We start from the raw sequence: 16194 nt of genomic DNA on the forward strand, positions 1-16194 counted from the left end.
CCCCATGGATCAACACCTTCAGACTGGCAAGCAGCTGTCACAGAAGTCTGGCAGCAATGGTCAGCCACCCCCTCCACAGTTCTCCTGTTGGACTACAGTGACCAGTGTGGGCAGGGGGCAGGCCTTCCTGCCAGCTGGCAGAGGTTCTCTGAGGGAGGTACAGCTTTCCCTTCTTAAAGGCTTTCCCACAAGGACATGCAGTTAACAGATTAAGCGGTGGAGTGTTTTGCTATTTCAAAAAGAACCAATTATTTATTTTTGTGTTTGTAAAACCCAGGAAGCTTTAATATGTTAATTTTTCCACCTGTGAGACACAGGATTCCCATTGGTTTGGGAATCTGCCTGGTGCTGATGTTTAATTGGGTTGTGACTACTTTCTCAACCATTTGGTTGCTCCTCTCTTCAGAAGTTGTTGGGTACAAAGCCAAATGAACTGGTAAGGAAAGGGGAGGAAAGACAAGACATGCAGGGGAAGTGTGGCTCACAGAGATATAGAAGGGGTTTAAAACAGAGAAACAACTTTCAGATTTTTTTTTCAGCCTTCAATATTTCATGAATAGGTTTGCACATCAGTAGCACAATATAAATTCCATGACAGGTTTTAAAAAATAAAGACACCTGGGCCCTACTCTGAAAACTGATGTCCTCCTTTTTTTGGAGACAGGGTTTCTCTGTGTAGCCCTGGCTGTCCTGGAACTCACTCTATAGACCAGACTGGCCTTGAACTCACGGAGATCTGCTTACTTCTTGCCTCCCAAGTGATGGGATTAAAGGTGTGCACTATTACCTGGCTAAAACTGATGATTTCAATGGTTAGAAGTACTACCTGGGCATCAATATTTATTTAATTTTTTTATTTTCTCCAAATGACTTTGTAATACAATGAATTAGAGTGAGCATAGGTTGAAGACCTACCTATATGACCAGAGGTCTGTGAGGAAAGAGGCTGACCTGGGTTCAGTATTTGTCTCCTGAGTGAGGAGCACCCTACTTATTTCTGGAAGTGATCCACCCACAGTGGTGAGCATGAATGAACATTTCAAAGAAACTACATTCTCATCAGGGTGGCTGGAATCACAAGCATACATGACCTACCTTGATACCGCACCAGAACACCTACATAACTCTGGAATCAGATGAGGTTCACCCTCTCGGGGAAGACACACACACACACACACACACACACACACACACACACACACACACAAATACAAAACTAAAATACATCTCTTTCTAAAAAAGCAGTATGAAGTAAATGTCATAGATAAATGTGGTATGGAATGTGGAATGAAAAGAACGAGAAGGAGTTAACCAGAACTAGCTTCCTCGAGAGGGTGTTTTGAGCTGGATCTTGAAGTGATAGGCATGAATTAGCAGAGAGGAGTGGGATGTGTTCAAAGGCAAGGAGCAAGCACGGAAATAAGTAAGCCATATGTGCAGGTCCATGAGCAGAGTCGCTTGGCTGGAGAGGAAAATAAGAGAGAAGAGATTGGAGATTAGGGGCGGGCAGAACAAGTCGGTTCAAAGCCTCCCAGGCCAGTTGGAGGAATTTAGATTCAATGTGGTTGATTAGTAGGAATGCACTGTAGGTCCTTGAGCAGAGGGGTACCAGAATGAAAGCTGATTTGGAGCAGCAAGAAAGAAGGGTGGAAGCAAGACAACTATGAAGTCAAGGAGCAGATGTGAAACACGTGATGTATGAAGATGGGCAGGGGTGACCCTCCTGTGTTGCACACAATGCATGTGTTTTCTTATTCTTACCCCTATTGCCCACTGCACATGTCCAATGTCCACTAAAGAACAGTGATAGGTGTAAAGAACTCCAGCAGATAACGAGTAGGTGGTGAGATGACACTACCTTTGGAGATAAATGCATTGTATTTGGTGTGTAGATGAGGCTTTTAAAGGTTGCATCTTAGGAGTAAGCTGTGACCAATAGTCAGGGAGATGATATGAGTGCTCAGAAGTGTAACCAAGTGATAAATGGTTCAGGTACACCCTATTAAGAGCAATTGACAAAATGCAAAAGAAAACTTCGGGAGAATTATCCACTCAGTGTCATAATTGTTATAGGCTGTAATAGGATTTACCATTACAATAGGTAGAATAATCCCCTCCTAAATATGTGTATTCCATAATCCCCAGAACCTGTGAATATGCTATGACAGAGAGGAATAAAAAGTAGAGATGCAATTAAGATTGCTAATCAACTGACCTTAGAATAGGGAGATTAGCATGAATTATTCAAGTGGGACTAATGCAGTCAATGGAGTCAGTCTGTGTGGAACAGAGAATCTGGAGGTGAAGTTCTCTAACTGTGTGATGAGAGGACTCAGCTCACCCTTGCTAGCCTTCATTAGGGAAGAGGCCAAGGACCAAGAGTGTGGGGACTTCCAGGATTAAGGAAGGCAAGGAAATAGATTCAACTATAGACCACGAAAAGTGACAGTCTTGCACTTGATTTTTAACCCAGTAAAACCTGTATCAGAACTCTGACCTCCAAGACTATATAGGAATAAGTGTGTATTATTTGAACTACTAAATTTGGAGTCATGTGTTATAATGACAATAAGAGATTAATGCCATGAGGTTTTTCAAATAACAAGTACTCATATATTACATTTTTTTCTTTTGCCTCCCTTTCCTTCCTTTATTTTACTTTTGAGACAGGGTCTCATGTATCTCAGGCTGGCTTTAAACTTTCTATATAGCTAAGATAATAAGATGACCATGAACTCATGATTTTCCTGCCTCTATCTCCCAAGCACTGTGATTAAAGGTATGTCTCACCATGCACAATTTATGTGCCACCACATGTAGGTTTTTTTTGGGGGGGTGTTGTTGTTTTTTACTCTTTGGAGGTCTGCCACCCAGCTCCCAAATAAATACATGGAGACTTATTCTTACTTATGAATGCCTGGCCTTAGCTTGGCTTGTTTCTAGCCAGCTTTTCTAACTTGAATTATCCCATTTCTCTTTAACTACATTTTGCCTCTGGGCTTTTTACCTTTCTTTAGTCTATATATCTTTCTTTCCTTCTTTCTTGGTGGCTGGCTGTGTGGCTGGGTGACTGGCCCCTGGCATCCTCTTCTCCTCCTTTTCTTGATCCTCACTCTTCTCTTCTCTAGATTTCTCCTCCTATTTATCCTCTCTGCATGCCATCCCTGCCTTCTTCTCTATCCTGCCTAGCTATTGGCTGTTCATCTCTTTATTTGACCAATCAGGTGTTTTAGACAAGCAAAGTAACACAGCTTTACAGAGTTAAACAAATGCAACATAAAAGAATGCAACACATCTTTGCATTGTTAACAAAGGCAGAAGAAATAAATGTAACATACCTTTACACACAGTTAAAATAGTATTTCACAACAACCACACCCAAGGCTTTGTAAATGGTAGGCAAGCTGTGAATGCACTCTACTAACTGAGCTACATCCCCAGCTCTCATATGCTACAATAAATATATTATTTGATTGATAAGCATGCCATTTGTTGTTACCAAAAAGCTTCAGTTACGTCTGCTGTGTGGGTTACTAAAACCATGCACTATGAAATGGCCACAGCAACATTTAATCTTTTTCCACATGAACATGAAAAATGAATGACAACATCATACTAATAGCTTGGTCGGAGTATAGATACCACAGAAATCAGCAAACGCACTGATTTGAGTTTAAAAGAACTGGTTGCAATTGTACATGATGATGACTGCCTAGAATCCCAGCACTTAGGAAGTTTAAGGCCAGCTTGGGTTATATAGGGAGGACCTAACTCAGAAAAAAAAGTGGGGAAGGCAAGTGAGACAGTTCATAGGGTAAAGAAGCCTTCTACCAAGTCCTGGAGACCTGAGTTTAGTCCCCAGATCTACACAGTGAAAGAGAGAACCAATTCCTATAAGCTGTCCTCTGACTTCCACACTCATGTCCTGACACAAAGTGAGAGACATATTTATATAGAATAAATAAATGTAAGGTAAACCAACAGGAGAGAATCTGGTTGTAAGATGAGTACACTACTACACATGGAACCTTCCATTTCAGCTGCTTGAATTTCCTTAGCAAAGGACACAGAAGTTAGAAATCAAACCTAGCCCATTTTCTTCTAGATAGCCCACTCTGGCCTGAGAATATTCTGAGAGGGTCTTCTGTCTCAGCTATAACTGTCTTAGTTATGTTTTTCATTGCTCTGAAGACAGCAGGACCATGATGACTCTTATAAAGAAACCTTTAATTGAGGTGGCTTACTTATCATTTCAGAAGTTCAGTCCATCCATTATCATCATGGCGGGGAGCATGGTGGCATGCAGGCAGATGTGGTGCTGGCTATATCTTGGCTTTCAAGCAACAGGAAGTTGATATCCTGAGCATACAAAATCTCAAAGCCCACCTCCACATTGGCACGCTTCTTCCAACAAGACCGTACCCACTCACAACAAAGCCACACCTCCTAATAGTGCCATTCCCTATGAGCTTCTGGGGGCCAGTTACATTCCAACTACCACAGTGACTAACCATAAGAATCATGCCCAAAGATTTCATTTTTGTTTCTGAAACAGGTTCTCATATAATTCAAACAGGCCTCAAAGGATGACCTCCCAAATGATGGGGTCACAGGCATGCCCTTCTCATGTGTAAAGATTTAAAATCACTGGCTACTACTACTACTACTACTACTACTACTACTACTACTACTACTACTACAGCAGCTACTCCTGCTGTTCCTCCCAGATCATTTAAAGCAGCATTTCTAGGGGTGGGTGCAGGGATAGCTAGGTCTTTACAGGCTCCTGGTGATTCTAATGTACAGCTGGCCTGAAAATCATTGCTTTAAAGCGATATTCTGCCTCACCCCAAAATTGTCTAGCGATGCCCAATTAGCCTTTCTCAATGTTGTGGAGGCCAGAACTCAAATGGAGTGGTCCCCTGGGATTCAAGGACCCCCATCTGGTACCCTTGCCTCTCCAGGATGCTTCCCATCCTTTTTCTCTTGTCAGAGATGCTGGAGTGAGCCAACTCTATACCAGGGCATCCCAGGAAGGAGATACAGCTGGAGCATGTCAAATTAATCCCTGCAGTAGCTTCTCCTGCCTGGCTCGTGCCTTAAACTCCGTTCTCCTTATCTCATTTTCCACTTGAAGATGGCCCGAGTGTATTTAGTTACAGTTTTCACTCAGCTTACTTGTTCATAGTAGAGAGAACATGAGGTAGTGTTCATATATTGTTCTCCAAGAGACAACAGACTGTAACAGACACCACTGGGCCATTAGCCTACTCCATTACTACAGAAGCACATCAGGTCGAAAAGGAAACCATCAAAGGAATGTCCCATGGGATCTCTGTGGCCCAGCATGTTTCCTGTTCTCCTGCTTGAGCTTTATTGCTTTAGTGTTTTCTGTATGGGCAAGTGTTACATGAGGCATTGTGATCATTAAAATCCTATTTAAGGTAAATGGTTATTTTGGAACTTCTATAAGAAACCTACCCAACCTCTGCTCGCCTTCCCTTAATTTGATGTGTATCCCTGTTGGCCAAAATGCTCATCTGTGTTCCTTTTTACAAGCCATGCTTAGCCCTTGTTGGGGCCCAGTTGGCTACCTGGAAAGGCCACTAATGTGATGGGCTGTGCTGTCCTGAACCACCTGTTGATGGGCTCGGCCTTCTCAGAGCATGGCATTTTGCCTTCTTGCTGATTTATTGATGATACTGGACCACATCGGGGTAAGGGGAAACTGAAGTGAAATCAATTAAGCCAGTCAGTCAGTCAGACTCCAGTCAGTAATTCTGTCCGTAGCCAGTCAAGCAGCCAGCCAGGTAGCTAAACAATCCAAATGTGAGACTGTCTGGCATTCCGGCTGCCCTGCAGCCAGCTTGTCAGACAGGGCTCAAGTGAGTCAGACTGCTCTTCAACCAGCCAGCCCATCAATCTGTCCATCCATCAGTCAGCCACTCAGCCTGGGTATTGGGCAAATAGTCCTATATTCAATTTGTCAGCCAATGCCATTTCCTCAAAGAAGTTTCTTCTAGCTTCTGAAACCACATATCACATATGCACACGTTCATGTCCACCCACACACTGCTCCGGGACACTCTATGTTCTGGTAAGTCTGTAATTTCCCTTCATAGTTCTTATCACACCTTGTGGCTATATTTGTATCTAAGATTATTTGGTGTGTGATTTATTGCCAGTGACACTGTAAGCTCCACAGAGGCAAGGACCCGGTTGTGCTATTCTAGAATGAGTGGCTGTAGCTGTCAGTTGATCTTGCTTTTCAGGAGGTAGCTCATCAATGTGCCACAGCTTGCTGGGTGGGCAGGACAGACCACAGGAGTATTTTAGCTAGAGGAATCAGCACAGGTCAAAGTATGGAAGGGATGAACTAGCTTGGGAAACTCAATTATATGCCATTGTTTGAATATAAGGTGAGGGGTGGTAATAGGAGAGGAGGTCCTAAACCAAGCTAAGACACACGTGGTTGAAGATGTAGGCTAGGTCCAAATCCTGAAGGGTCTTGTAAGCTGTTGTAAGGTAGTTGGATTTCATCACTATTGACAGTGCTAAGTTATAATAAGAGTTGTGCACTAGAAAGATCCCTTAAGTAGCAATAGGGAAGTGAAGTAGGAAGACACTGGAGGAAGAAAGGACAGTTAGGGGTCTACTGGAGGGCCTTAAGTTGTCTTCTAGATTATGAAATGTCACAATTTGTATGACAAAACATGCCCACCGATGAGGCACAAATACACACAGATGAAGCAGCTTGGGACCAGACATACAAGGACCCCCGGCTGAGAGCCTCCCCACCCCCATATCTCAGCATCATCACAAAGCTTAAGAAGTATGGAGAAGTCAGCAAGATCCTGAAATAAAGGCACAGCAGTGGAAATGTCCATGGTGTTCATGGATGCCCTGAGGCAACCCTGGTGAATCTTGTGTCCTCCCAGTACTTATGGCAGCAACTGTCACCATCCAAACCTCTGTGTCTTTCTGTTGAAGATGACAGGGTGAAGCTAGAAGGTATATCTGGCTACCCTGCCCCATTCTACCCTTTTCTGTTTGTGCTATGTAAAGCTGACCATTCTGTTGTGACTGAGAAGTTTTCATTATTCTGGAAGAATAGACATCACCAGTGTCCCTTCCTAATAATGGCTGGAGAACATTTAATCTGTGGCTCCTCTCTTCCTGGAGAAAAGAGCCATTGCTCCTCATTATGTATTGACTGTTCCTTTTTCCTTCCCATGGTATTTCATGAATTTAATAGAAGCATCATTAGTCATTAACTTGTTCTCTCAGTGATACTCCAAATGCCTTACTGTGACATGCATTGGAACTGGATATTTAAAAACTATTTCATGAAACAAGCTGGGTGTGGTGGCACTCTAGAGGCAGAGGCCAGAGGATTGCTGCAGTGTAGGACCAGTATGGGCTACATAATATAGGCCAACCTAGGCTACAGGATGAGACCTTGTCTCAAAAAGAAAAAAAAAAAGTCTTTGACTTATAGCGGTATCTGTGTTTTGAGAAAGGAGAAGAGTTCCAGGAGAAATAAAATGAAGCACTGACTCCAGAATCCCAACCCAGAGGAAAAAGCTGGCCCACCATGGGGAAGAACCAAGGACTGCAGATGAAGGTTAAAAAGCTACACAGGAAAAGCCAGCTAAAGAGCAGTATGGACAGGGCTGGGGAGATGCCTCAGTGGTTAAGTCAGGTCTTCCAGAGGACCTGACTTCATTTCCCAGCACCCACATCAGGCAGCCCACAACCACCTGTAATTTCAGCTACAGGGGATCTGTTCACCTCTTGTGCCTTCCTCGGGCTCCTGCAAGAATGAGTGCATGCTAATATGCAGACATATAAACATAAATAAAAATAAATCTCAGAAAAAGAGAAAGACCAATGCAAAGATGGCCAGAGATCACAGGACCAGAACATAGTGTCGCCTCACAGAAACAGAAGTCATGAGAAGAGTGTCCAAAGCAGAAGGTAATCACCGTTGACAAAAGCATCGAGGTTAATGAGAAGCTGAGGGAGGAGGATTATGAGTTCAAGGCCAGCCTGGGTTGCAGAGTGAAATCTTGTCTCAAACCAAACCAAACAAAATGTACCAGGTTCAGGAATGGTTGTATATGCTTGTAATGCCAGCACTTGGGAATCTGAGGGATGAAAACTACCAGGATTTTGAGTCTAGCCAGAGCTACATAGCAAAACACTGTCTCAGACAAACCCAAAAGTAGCAAGTTACACAAACAAACAAAAAGCAAGTTACAAGGTGTGTTGAATAGCTCGAACTATGCCCTGTAAGCTGACTTTAACCCACCCCCTGCCTCTATAAATAGTCATTATAACACAGTCACAGCCATTTGTTTAGCTTACAGATTATCTATGTCTATTGTCACACTATGGTGGCAGTACTGTTTCAACAAAGCCTGAGTGACCTGTAAGTTCTAAAATATTTATACTATAACCCTAAAAAAGGATGAAGTAGGGCACGGTGGTGGAAGCCTGTAATCCTAGTATTTAGGAAACTGAGGTAGGAGGATCTCGATTCAGAAACAAGCTTCAGTTAGGATCCTGTAACAGTAATACATACAAATTGGATGGAGAGGTGGCTCCGCAATTGAGAGCTCCAGTTGATCTTCCCAAGGACCCAAGTTTGATTCCCAATACCCACGTGACAGCTTAAGATCCGGTCATAACTCCATTTCTAGGGGACTCGATGCCCTCTTCTGGTCTCCAAGGGCACCAGGCAAGCATGTGGTGCATAGATGTACATGCAGGCAAAACACTCACACACATAAAATTAACTAAAAGGAAAAATTTTAAATAAATCAATAAATAAAAACAAAACATATAAACACGTGCTGACTTCTGCTCCGAATGAACTAGTCTATGTTCCACTTAACCTATATGTTGGGTTCCTGAGAGCTAGCAAAGAAAACTAATCTGACTTCAGCTACCAGCAGCTAGTTTGAATTCAGAATTGTTCCTAAGGTGACAGTAAAGCCAAAGGCAGATGATCTGGTTGTTGACTGAGTTTTGTCATGAAGGCCCTTCATTTTTACTGGTAAGGTCCTAATCATTTCTCTCATGGACTGGTGCATTCACCTCCTAGCTAAGCAGAGAACAGATGTTCCCTCTTAATTCTTCTGGGCTTTTATTTTGTGGTGCTGGACATCAAACCCAGGGCCTTGCTTGTGCTAGGCAAGCAGTCTACTACTGAGCCATATCCCCAGTTTGAAACAGGGTTTATTGTAGCCCAGGCTGGCCTCAAACTCACTAGATATCCAAAGGTGACCTTGAACTCCTGATCTTCCTGGCTTCACCCTCCAAATACAGGATGATGGGCATTGCCACATCTCACCTGGCTTTCTATTAGTTCTTAATAATGCCCTCTAGTAATCCCAAAAGGTCATGGCTACTCATAGCCCATGACTCCCTCCTCAGCCAGTCTCCACAAATTATCTCACTTTGATTTGATCCACCTTACTCACATGGCACCTTTAAAATGATAGAACAAATTCAAGGGTTTCTTAAAAATGCATCGCTGCTTTGTTTATCTTTATAGGAATCTGTGAAACAGTTAAGGAGTTAACTCCAGGATCAATCAACAGAGTGTGATAATATTTCCCATTGTGGGTTTAAAAACAGCAACAACTGGGCACAGGGGAGTAGTTCGATTGTAGAGTGTTTGCCCAGAATGCATAAGGTCCTAGATTCCATCTCTAGCACTGAAAAAGAAATAACAAGAACCCTGTTGGTATGAAATTTTCTGTAAAAAAAAAAAAAAAAACAGATCTTTGGGGTCAAATAAATTTGTAATACTAAAGTCTTTGAAGTTTCATGGAATATATTCATATATTCATATATATCATAGGATCTTAGAATTCCCATAGCAAAAGTATCTGCATAGCTTGTTTAACCTACCACCCTTAACTCCAGACCAAGGAGCTCTTTTAAGAAACAGACGGTGGTGGCGCACACCTTTAATCCCAGCACTTGAGAGGCAGAGGCAGGAGGATCTCTGTGAGTTCAAGGCCAGCCTGGTCTACAAAGTGAGTTCCAGGACAGCCAGGACTGTTACACAGAGAAACCCTGTCTCAAAAAAAAAGAAAGAAAGAAACAGCAATAAACAGCCACAAACCTTTAATCCTAGGCAGATCTCTGAGTTCGAGGCCAGCCTGGTCTATAGAGTGAGTTCCAGGACAGGCAGGGCTGCACAGAGAAACCCTGTCATGAAAAACCAAAAGCCAACCAAACAAACAAAAAAACAATACAGGGCTGGAGAGATTGCTCAGTGGTTAAGAGCACTGGCTGCTCTTCCAGGGGTCCTGAGTTCAATTCCCAGCAACCACATGGCCGCTCACAGCTATCTGTAATAAGATCTGATGCCCTCTTCTTGCATACAGACCTCCATACATACAAAGCACCCATATAAATAAATAAATAAATCTTTTTTTTTTTAAAGAAAGAAAAAACTACCAGTAAACTGGCATGGTAGCTGACACATGTAATTCCAACACTGGGAAGACAAAGACAAGAAGAGTGTCATGAATCTGAGGCCAGCCAAGATTACAAAGTGAATTCCAGACTAGCCAGAGCTACAGAGTGAAAAATGTGTATCCAAGAAAAGAAAAGAAAAATCAGTATCCATTTCCAGGCTACTTCAGAAAATACAGGAAATAGAGGGGAGATCAGGAAGGTCCAAGCAGGACTTAGACCAGAAAGGTTTTGTCCCTAAAGTCACAGTTAGGACTCCATTCTGTGGAGTATTGTGTCCAGGGAGCTCATCTGGATGTTGTCAGGGCATATGGAGAGGAGCAAAGGATACCTCATGCAGCCAAGGTGCTTACATTCAAGGATATTCCAGGCCATCCCTCAGCCTAGCCTAGATTCCTAGCTTCACCCCCACTCTCCCAGCTGGCCCACACATCTGCTGAGCTCTGACAAACGCAAACACAGCCACACAGCAGTCACATGATGTTACATAATTTTAGTCTTTTTCAGTAAAGGTGGTTCATTAAATGCGTGAGTAAAGGTTTATTTAATGCTGATACCTAGAGAAGCAGTCACTACAAAGGAATGTCGAGGACTGAAGAAAATGCCTGGCTACAGCCCTCAAGTAGGGTTTGGAATGTGTGGTTCCTGTAACTACTCAAGGAGTCTTTTCTTTGTTACTGTCCTCGCAGAAATGCACCTGCCTCTCTCCTGCCTCTCTCCCGCCTTCTCATGTCTTTATGTTTTGAACCATCTCTTCCACAGCCTCTGGTGCTGTTGATGGAGTGGCCTGAAGCCACCAACTTTGCCTGCCTGATTGCGGGGTACTGCCGCCTTCTGCTGGACTCCAGGAAGATGGTCTTCTCCAGGCCTGCCAGCCAGCCTCTTCCACCTCCTATGATAAAGGCAGGTAGGGCTCAGCCTCAGTGTTTTGGTGTGTCCGAGGCCCTCTGACTCTGAAGTCATGGAGGGAGGGGTTCCATCACCCTAGTGTTCAGCATGTGCCAACAGTGCCAGCCTGTTTAGCAGCAGCCAGAAGTGTAGCATGCACCCTACTGACACACCTCACTGGCAAACACATATGATATTCACATGTACATGTTCCACAAAGGATGCCTGTGACAACACACTGTAGTTGAGTCAGTGGATGTATGTAAGATGAAAGAAGCAATCACATGATAGAGCCAATTAAAGAATTGCATTGGGGGACTGGAGAGATGGCTCAGTGGTTAAGAGCACTTGCTGTTCTTCTAGAGGACCCAGGTTCAATTCCCAGCACCCACATGGCAGCTCACAACTGTCTATAACTCCAGTTCCAAGGGATCCAACTCCTTCACATAGACATACAAGCAGGCAAAATACCAATGTACATAAAAAAATAAATAAGAATTGCATTGGCCAGGTATCATAGCACATACTTGTAATGGTACATTATTGTAATGCCAGCTACTGAGGAGGTAGATACAGAAAGAGTTCAAGGCCAGTCAAGGCTACACAGAAAATGTTTTCTCAAAAAGGTTTATATTGATTCTAAGGCAGAGATTTACTAATCTAGAAGAGATTTGTGCCTGTTCTGGCTTCACTGAAGTAAGGTTGAAAATGAAAATAAGACCTTCCTTTTGTTCATCATATTGGGGATTGACAGAAGTGTCTGAAATATGAAGTCACTGAAGGCTTGGAGTAGGGGAGACTGGGTATGCCCAAAAGAAAGCTTGGAACTAGAATGGGAGGTCCATAAAGAGCAAATGCAGCTTCTAAGCAAAAGGTGTCCGAGTTAGGCAACCTAGTATGGCTACTTCTCAGAGATGTTCTGATGATGTTGTACAGAGGCCTTGAAAAAAAAAAGCTGTACAGCCCAAGTGCTCCTGCCCAAAACAAGTGAGAGGAGCAGAGTGTGACAGAGAGCTGTCTCCTCCATGTGTTAGACCTCAGGCTCGCAAGCATCACAGACAGAATGTAAGCAGCACCCAGGAGTCACCCTTGCCAGAAACTGAACACTTGATCCACTGGCCCTTGCCACTTAACTATTACTAAACTTTCAAGACTTTCTTGGTTTGGGGTCACTGCACCTGATGGAGATCATGGTATCTGAGAGTAGAATCACACTCCTGGCAGATGACCCAGCACCTAGAGAGCTGAATATCACCCATTTTTTTGTTTTGTTTTGTTTTGGTTTAGCTTATTTTGTTTGGGTTTGGTTTGGTTTTTGGTTTTTCAAGACAGGGTTTCTCTGTGTAGCTTTGGAGCCTATCCTGGAACTCACTTTGTAGACCAGGCTGGCCTCCAACTCACAGAGATCCGCCTACCTCTGCCTCCCGAGTGCTGGGATTAAAGGCACCACCACCCGATGAGTATCACCCATTTTAAACTTTGTTCTTTATCACAAACAAGTCCATCACATACATAGCAGGCCCAACTTTCAATCTCATATCACTGTTCACAGCAATTGAAAGGCAGTTCATCACATGCAGATTTGGGAAAGTATTGGTGGTCCCAAAAGAAGGGGTGTCCACATAGTAGGTGAAAGGAACTGAATTGGAACAGGAAGAAACTGGGGGTGAGAGTCTGCATGGCTACAGATGACTAACTTGAAGAGGTAGCTGTACTTCTCAAACTTACACATGGTCAAATGTTGGAAAAACCATCCTTAGCATTTTCGGTGTCACCTGTGGTCCTGTGGCTAATCACATCCAAGTAAACTGTACCTCTTATTGAGCAGGAGGGGAAGGGGAAAAGGAGAGGAGAAGGCAGAAGGATGGACTTGGGGCCAGTCAAGGTAGAACCAGCTGGGACAGTCAGAGCTGTTTGGGTGTCCACTTAGAGAGGGCAGTAGGCATGGTTATGTAGTCCCACTCTGTGGGACAATTATCTGTCATGCCATCCACGCCCTAGCCAATGCTGGTTGCAAATAGTTCCCTTACTGTGGAGATTGTGGCACCAAGTCCAGGACATGGGCTGCATGTGTCACTGCAGCCTCACGGAACACCTTCCATGTGGCTTCCCTGTTGCTTTTTCAAAGTTAGGTCTGCTTTACCGGGTTCTCTTGGTGCTAAGCATCACTTTCACACCCCATCTCCAAGTCTCCAATGCCTGAGAGGCTCCTTGCACACCTGCAGAGTGGCAGAAGTTCAGGACTTCCCTAGCAAATGGGTCTCTGGCTCCATTTAGGAGCCAAATGGACCACTGTAGCGCCACTGCTGTTTATAATGCTTCTCCTTAGCATGGAGACAATTGGCTCAGGGGCAGAAGCAAATAGAAAAACCTCTGTTCCTCTTTCTTCTTCTGTCCGGAAAGATAGGAACTTGTGCTTGATATCACCTCCACAGAGACTGGTGCGGTGTTTGGGGCCAGTTTCTTGGCCTTCTGAACTGCTAGGTGCCAGGTTGATAGCAGCCACTGACAGAATGCTCTTGCTGTGTAAGGTGACCCTCCTGGTTTGGCCCAAATTCAGAAAAATGCCAGGAAGAAGAGAAGAGTGCCACTGAAGAGGCTTGGGCCCTAGTTGCAGTGGGTTAATAGTTCCTTCCTGGTCTTGAAGACCTTTAGGACCACCATCCAAAGCTGGGATGGCTTTCCTCTGTCAGAACTCACCTTCATTCTAGAACAGAAGTTCCAGCGCCCACTGTGGTCCTTTAACAAAGGCTGTAGTGCAGTCAGCTAGCCATGCCTGGTGGCACAGGCCTATAATCCCAGCTTCTTGGAAGGTTGAGGCACAAAGATTGCAAGTTCAAGGTCTGCCTCAACACCAGGGCTACAGAGAGAAGAGGTGTCCTCACAGCTTCAGATGGGCTTTTCCCAGGGACCAAAGTCACAATTCCCTCAGGCCAAGGTATCTGTGGAAAGGAGGAAGAAGTCTGGCATCACAGAAGCTGTTGACTACCAACTAGCCAAGCTCAGTGCTCAGTCTACCAGGCCAAACAGATGCTGTTAACTCAGCAGCAGGGGAAGGAAGCACCATGTCTTGCGAACCTGGTAAAACAGGAGAATGAGAGGGAAGGAATCGTCTCTCTCACAGCACTTGACCAAAGCAAATTATTTCACTTATTCACTACACAGATGTTTTTCAAGGATCCATCATGGCAGACATTGGGAATACAGCTGGACATAGCAGCTATGATCCTTTTGGTGAGTTCCTTCACATAGCTTACAGACCAGAGGGGGAAAATGTGGACAGATGATTCAGGGATGATGCCAATATAGTAAGTAGCTTGTCAATTACACAGGAAGAGTGCAGCAGTCCTAATAGCACCTGCATTTGAGAGCCAAAACCACACTGAGGTGGCAAGAAATCCAGAGGCAGGGCCAGCAAGATGGCTCAGAGAGTACAGGCACACGTCACCACGATTGAAGACCCCCGGGACCCGTATGGTGGAAGGAGAAAGCCAACTCCCACCATGTACATGATGGTACCCGTGTACCTACATGAATACACACATGCATTCACACAGACAAACAGACAGACAGAAAAACACACACAAACACATACACACAGAGAGAGACACACTAAATAAGTGATGGAAAGAAATAAGGAAAGGAAAGGAAGACAAGAAGAAAGATCCAGAAGCAGCTGCCACCTCTTCCCAGCTCTGAGCTCCCTGTATCTGCTGGGTAACCCAAGAAAATAAGGCTTTGGAGATCCTATTTAGGACCTCAGTTAGAGAAACTCATTCTATGTCTTCTAACATGTTTAGAAACAGTTTACTGTGCTACACTGAATATTCTTATTTTATATACATATGTGTGTATATACATATATATATATGTATATGCAGACATTACCAGTTTTCATGTACATATAACCCAGCAAGCTGATTGTGGTGATTCATGTCTGTAATCACAACACCCAGGAAACTGGTGTAGGAGGATTACACATTCAAAACCAGCCTAGGCTATAAAATGAGACACTGCCCCCCCTACAAAAAACCCACCCAGCAACACTTATAGGAAGTTAGAGTGAACATAGTACTCTCTTCTTTTTTTGGATGACTCAGAAAGACTATGAGGTTCTTGCAAGGCTTCTATGTCGTAATTATGACCAATGAACATGACACTACAAAAATACACCAGAGTCAAGTCTAGAAAGCTGCTTGAGTCAATCTTGTGTCGATGGTATGTCTAGTGTAAATACGTGCATGCTTTGTGTATATATTATATATTATATTATATTATATTATATATTCACAGCATATATATTTTAGCATAATTCTAGTCAGTTCACTGTCCTGTTCTTTGCAAGCATTTCTGAGTCAATCTTGTGAGTGACTGAGCACAGAAAGATAAACTAGGGCACCTCCACCCTCCTGCTTAGGGAAAGCTGATGAGCAGTTCACATAGATTTACAATGTGAGAGGCAAGCTGTCCCAGCCATCAACCAAATGCACCCGACTTTACCCGTACTTCTAATCTGCCTAGAGGAGACTGAGAACGCTCCAGGCACATTCTCTCCTTATATCTGGAAGTCATGACACCAGAGGTGAGTTAGACATCACCTGACCTTGGCAGGGTAGTATGGGAAAATATTTCTTCCTGCAGGGAAGGCAACCACCTTTAGAACTCCAGTCTTTATCTAAGAGGGAAAAGTTGTCACTTGCTTATTGGATATAACTGTGGGAGTCACCTCTGCTAGCATCATGTTGCCAGGTGGCTCCCCTGATGGCTCAGTTACCGCCTAGGTAGGTATCACCTGGAGCATTTCTAGTCCTGCAG

At 43.8% G+C, this 16194-nt stretch overlaps 1 protein-coding gene across 13 annotated transcripts in view; it reads left to right on the plus strand.

Annotated features, from left to right (window-relative positions):
• The window catches only part of Frmpd3 (FERM and PDZ domain containing 3), a 149840-nt gene that overhangs the window by 118435 nt on the left and 15211 nt on the right, over nt 1–16194 (plus strand). For 11 of the 13 annotated variants that reach the window (XM_052736716.1, XM_052736706.1, XM_052736684.1 and 8 more), the window contains 2 exons: nt 11254–11398; nt 14545–14613. In XM_052736716.1, coding sequence (XP_052592676.1) covers nt 11254–11398; nt 14545–14613 — 214 coding nt within the window. The remainder of the gene's footprint in view (nt 1–11253; nt 11399–14544; nt 14614–16194) is intronic. The other 2 variants (XM_052736746.1, XM_052736688.1) reach the window with 1 other exon arrangement.

Source organism: Peromyscus californicus, unplaced genomic scaffold, assembly GCF_007827085.1.
Source record: "Peromyscus californicus insignis strain IS unplaced genomic scaffold, ASM782708v3 Scaffold_10__1_contigs__length_136768540, whole genome shotgun sequence".
Taxonomy (NCBI): domain Eukaryota; kingdom Metazoa; phylum Chordata; class Mammalia; order Rodentia; family Cricetidae; genus Peromyscus; species Peromyscus californicus.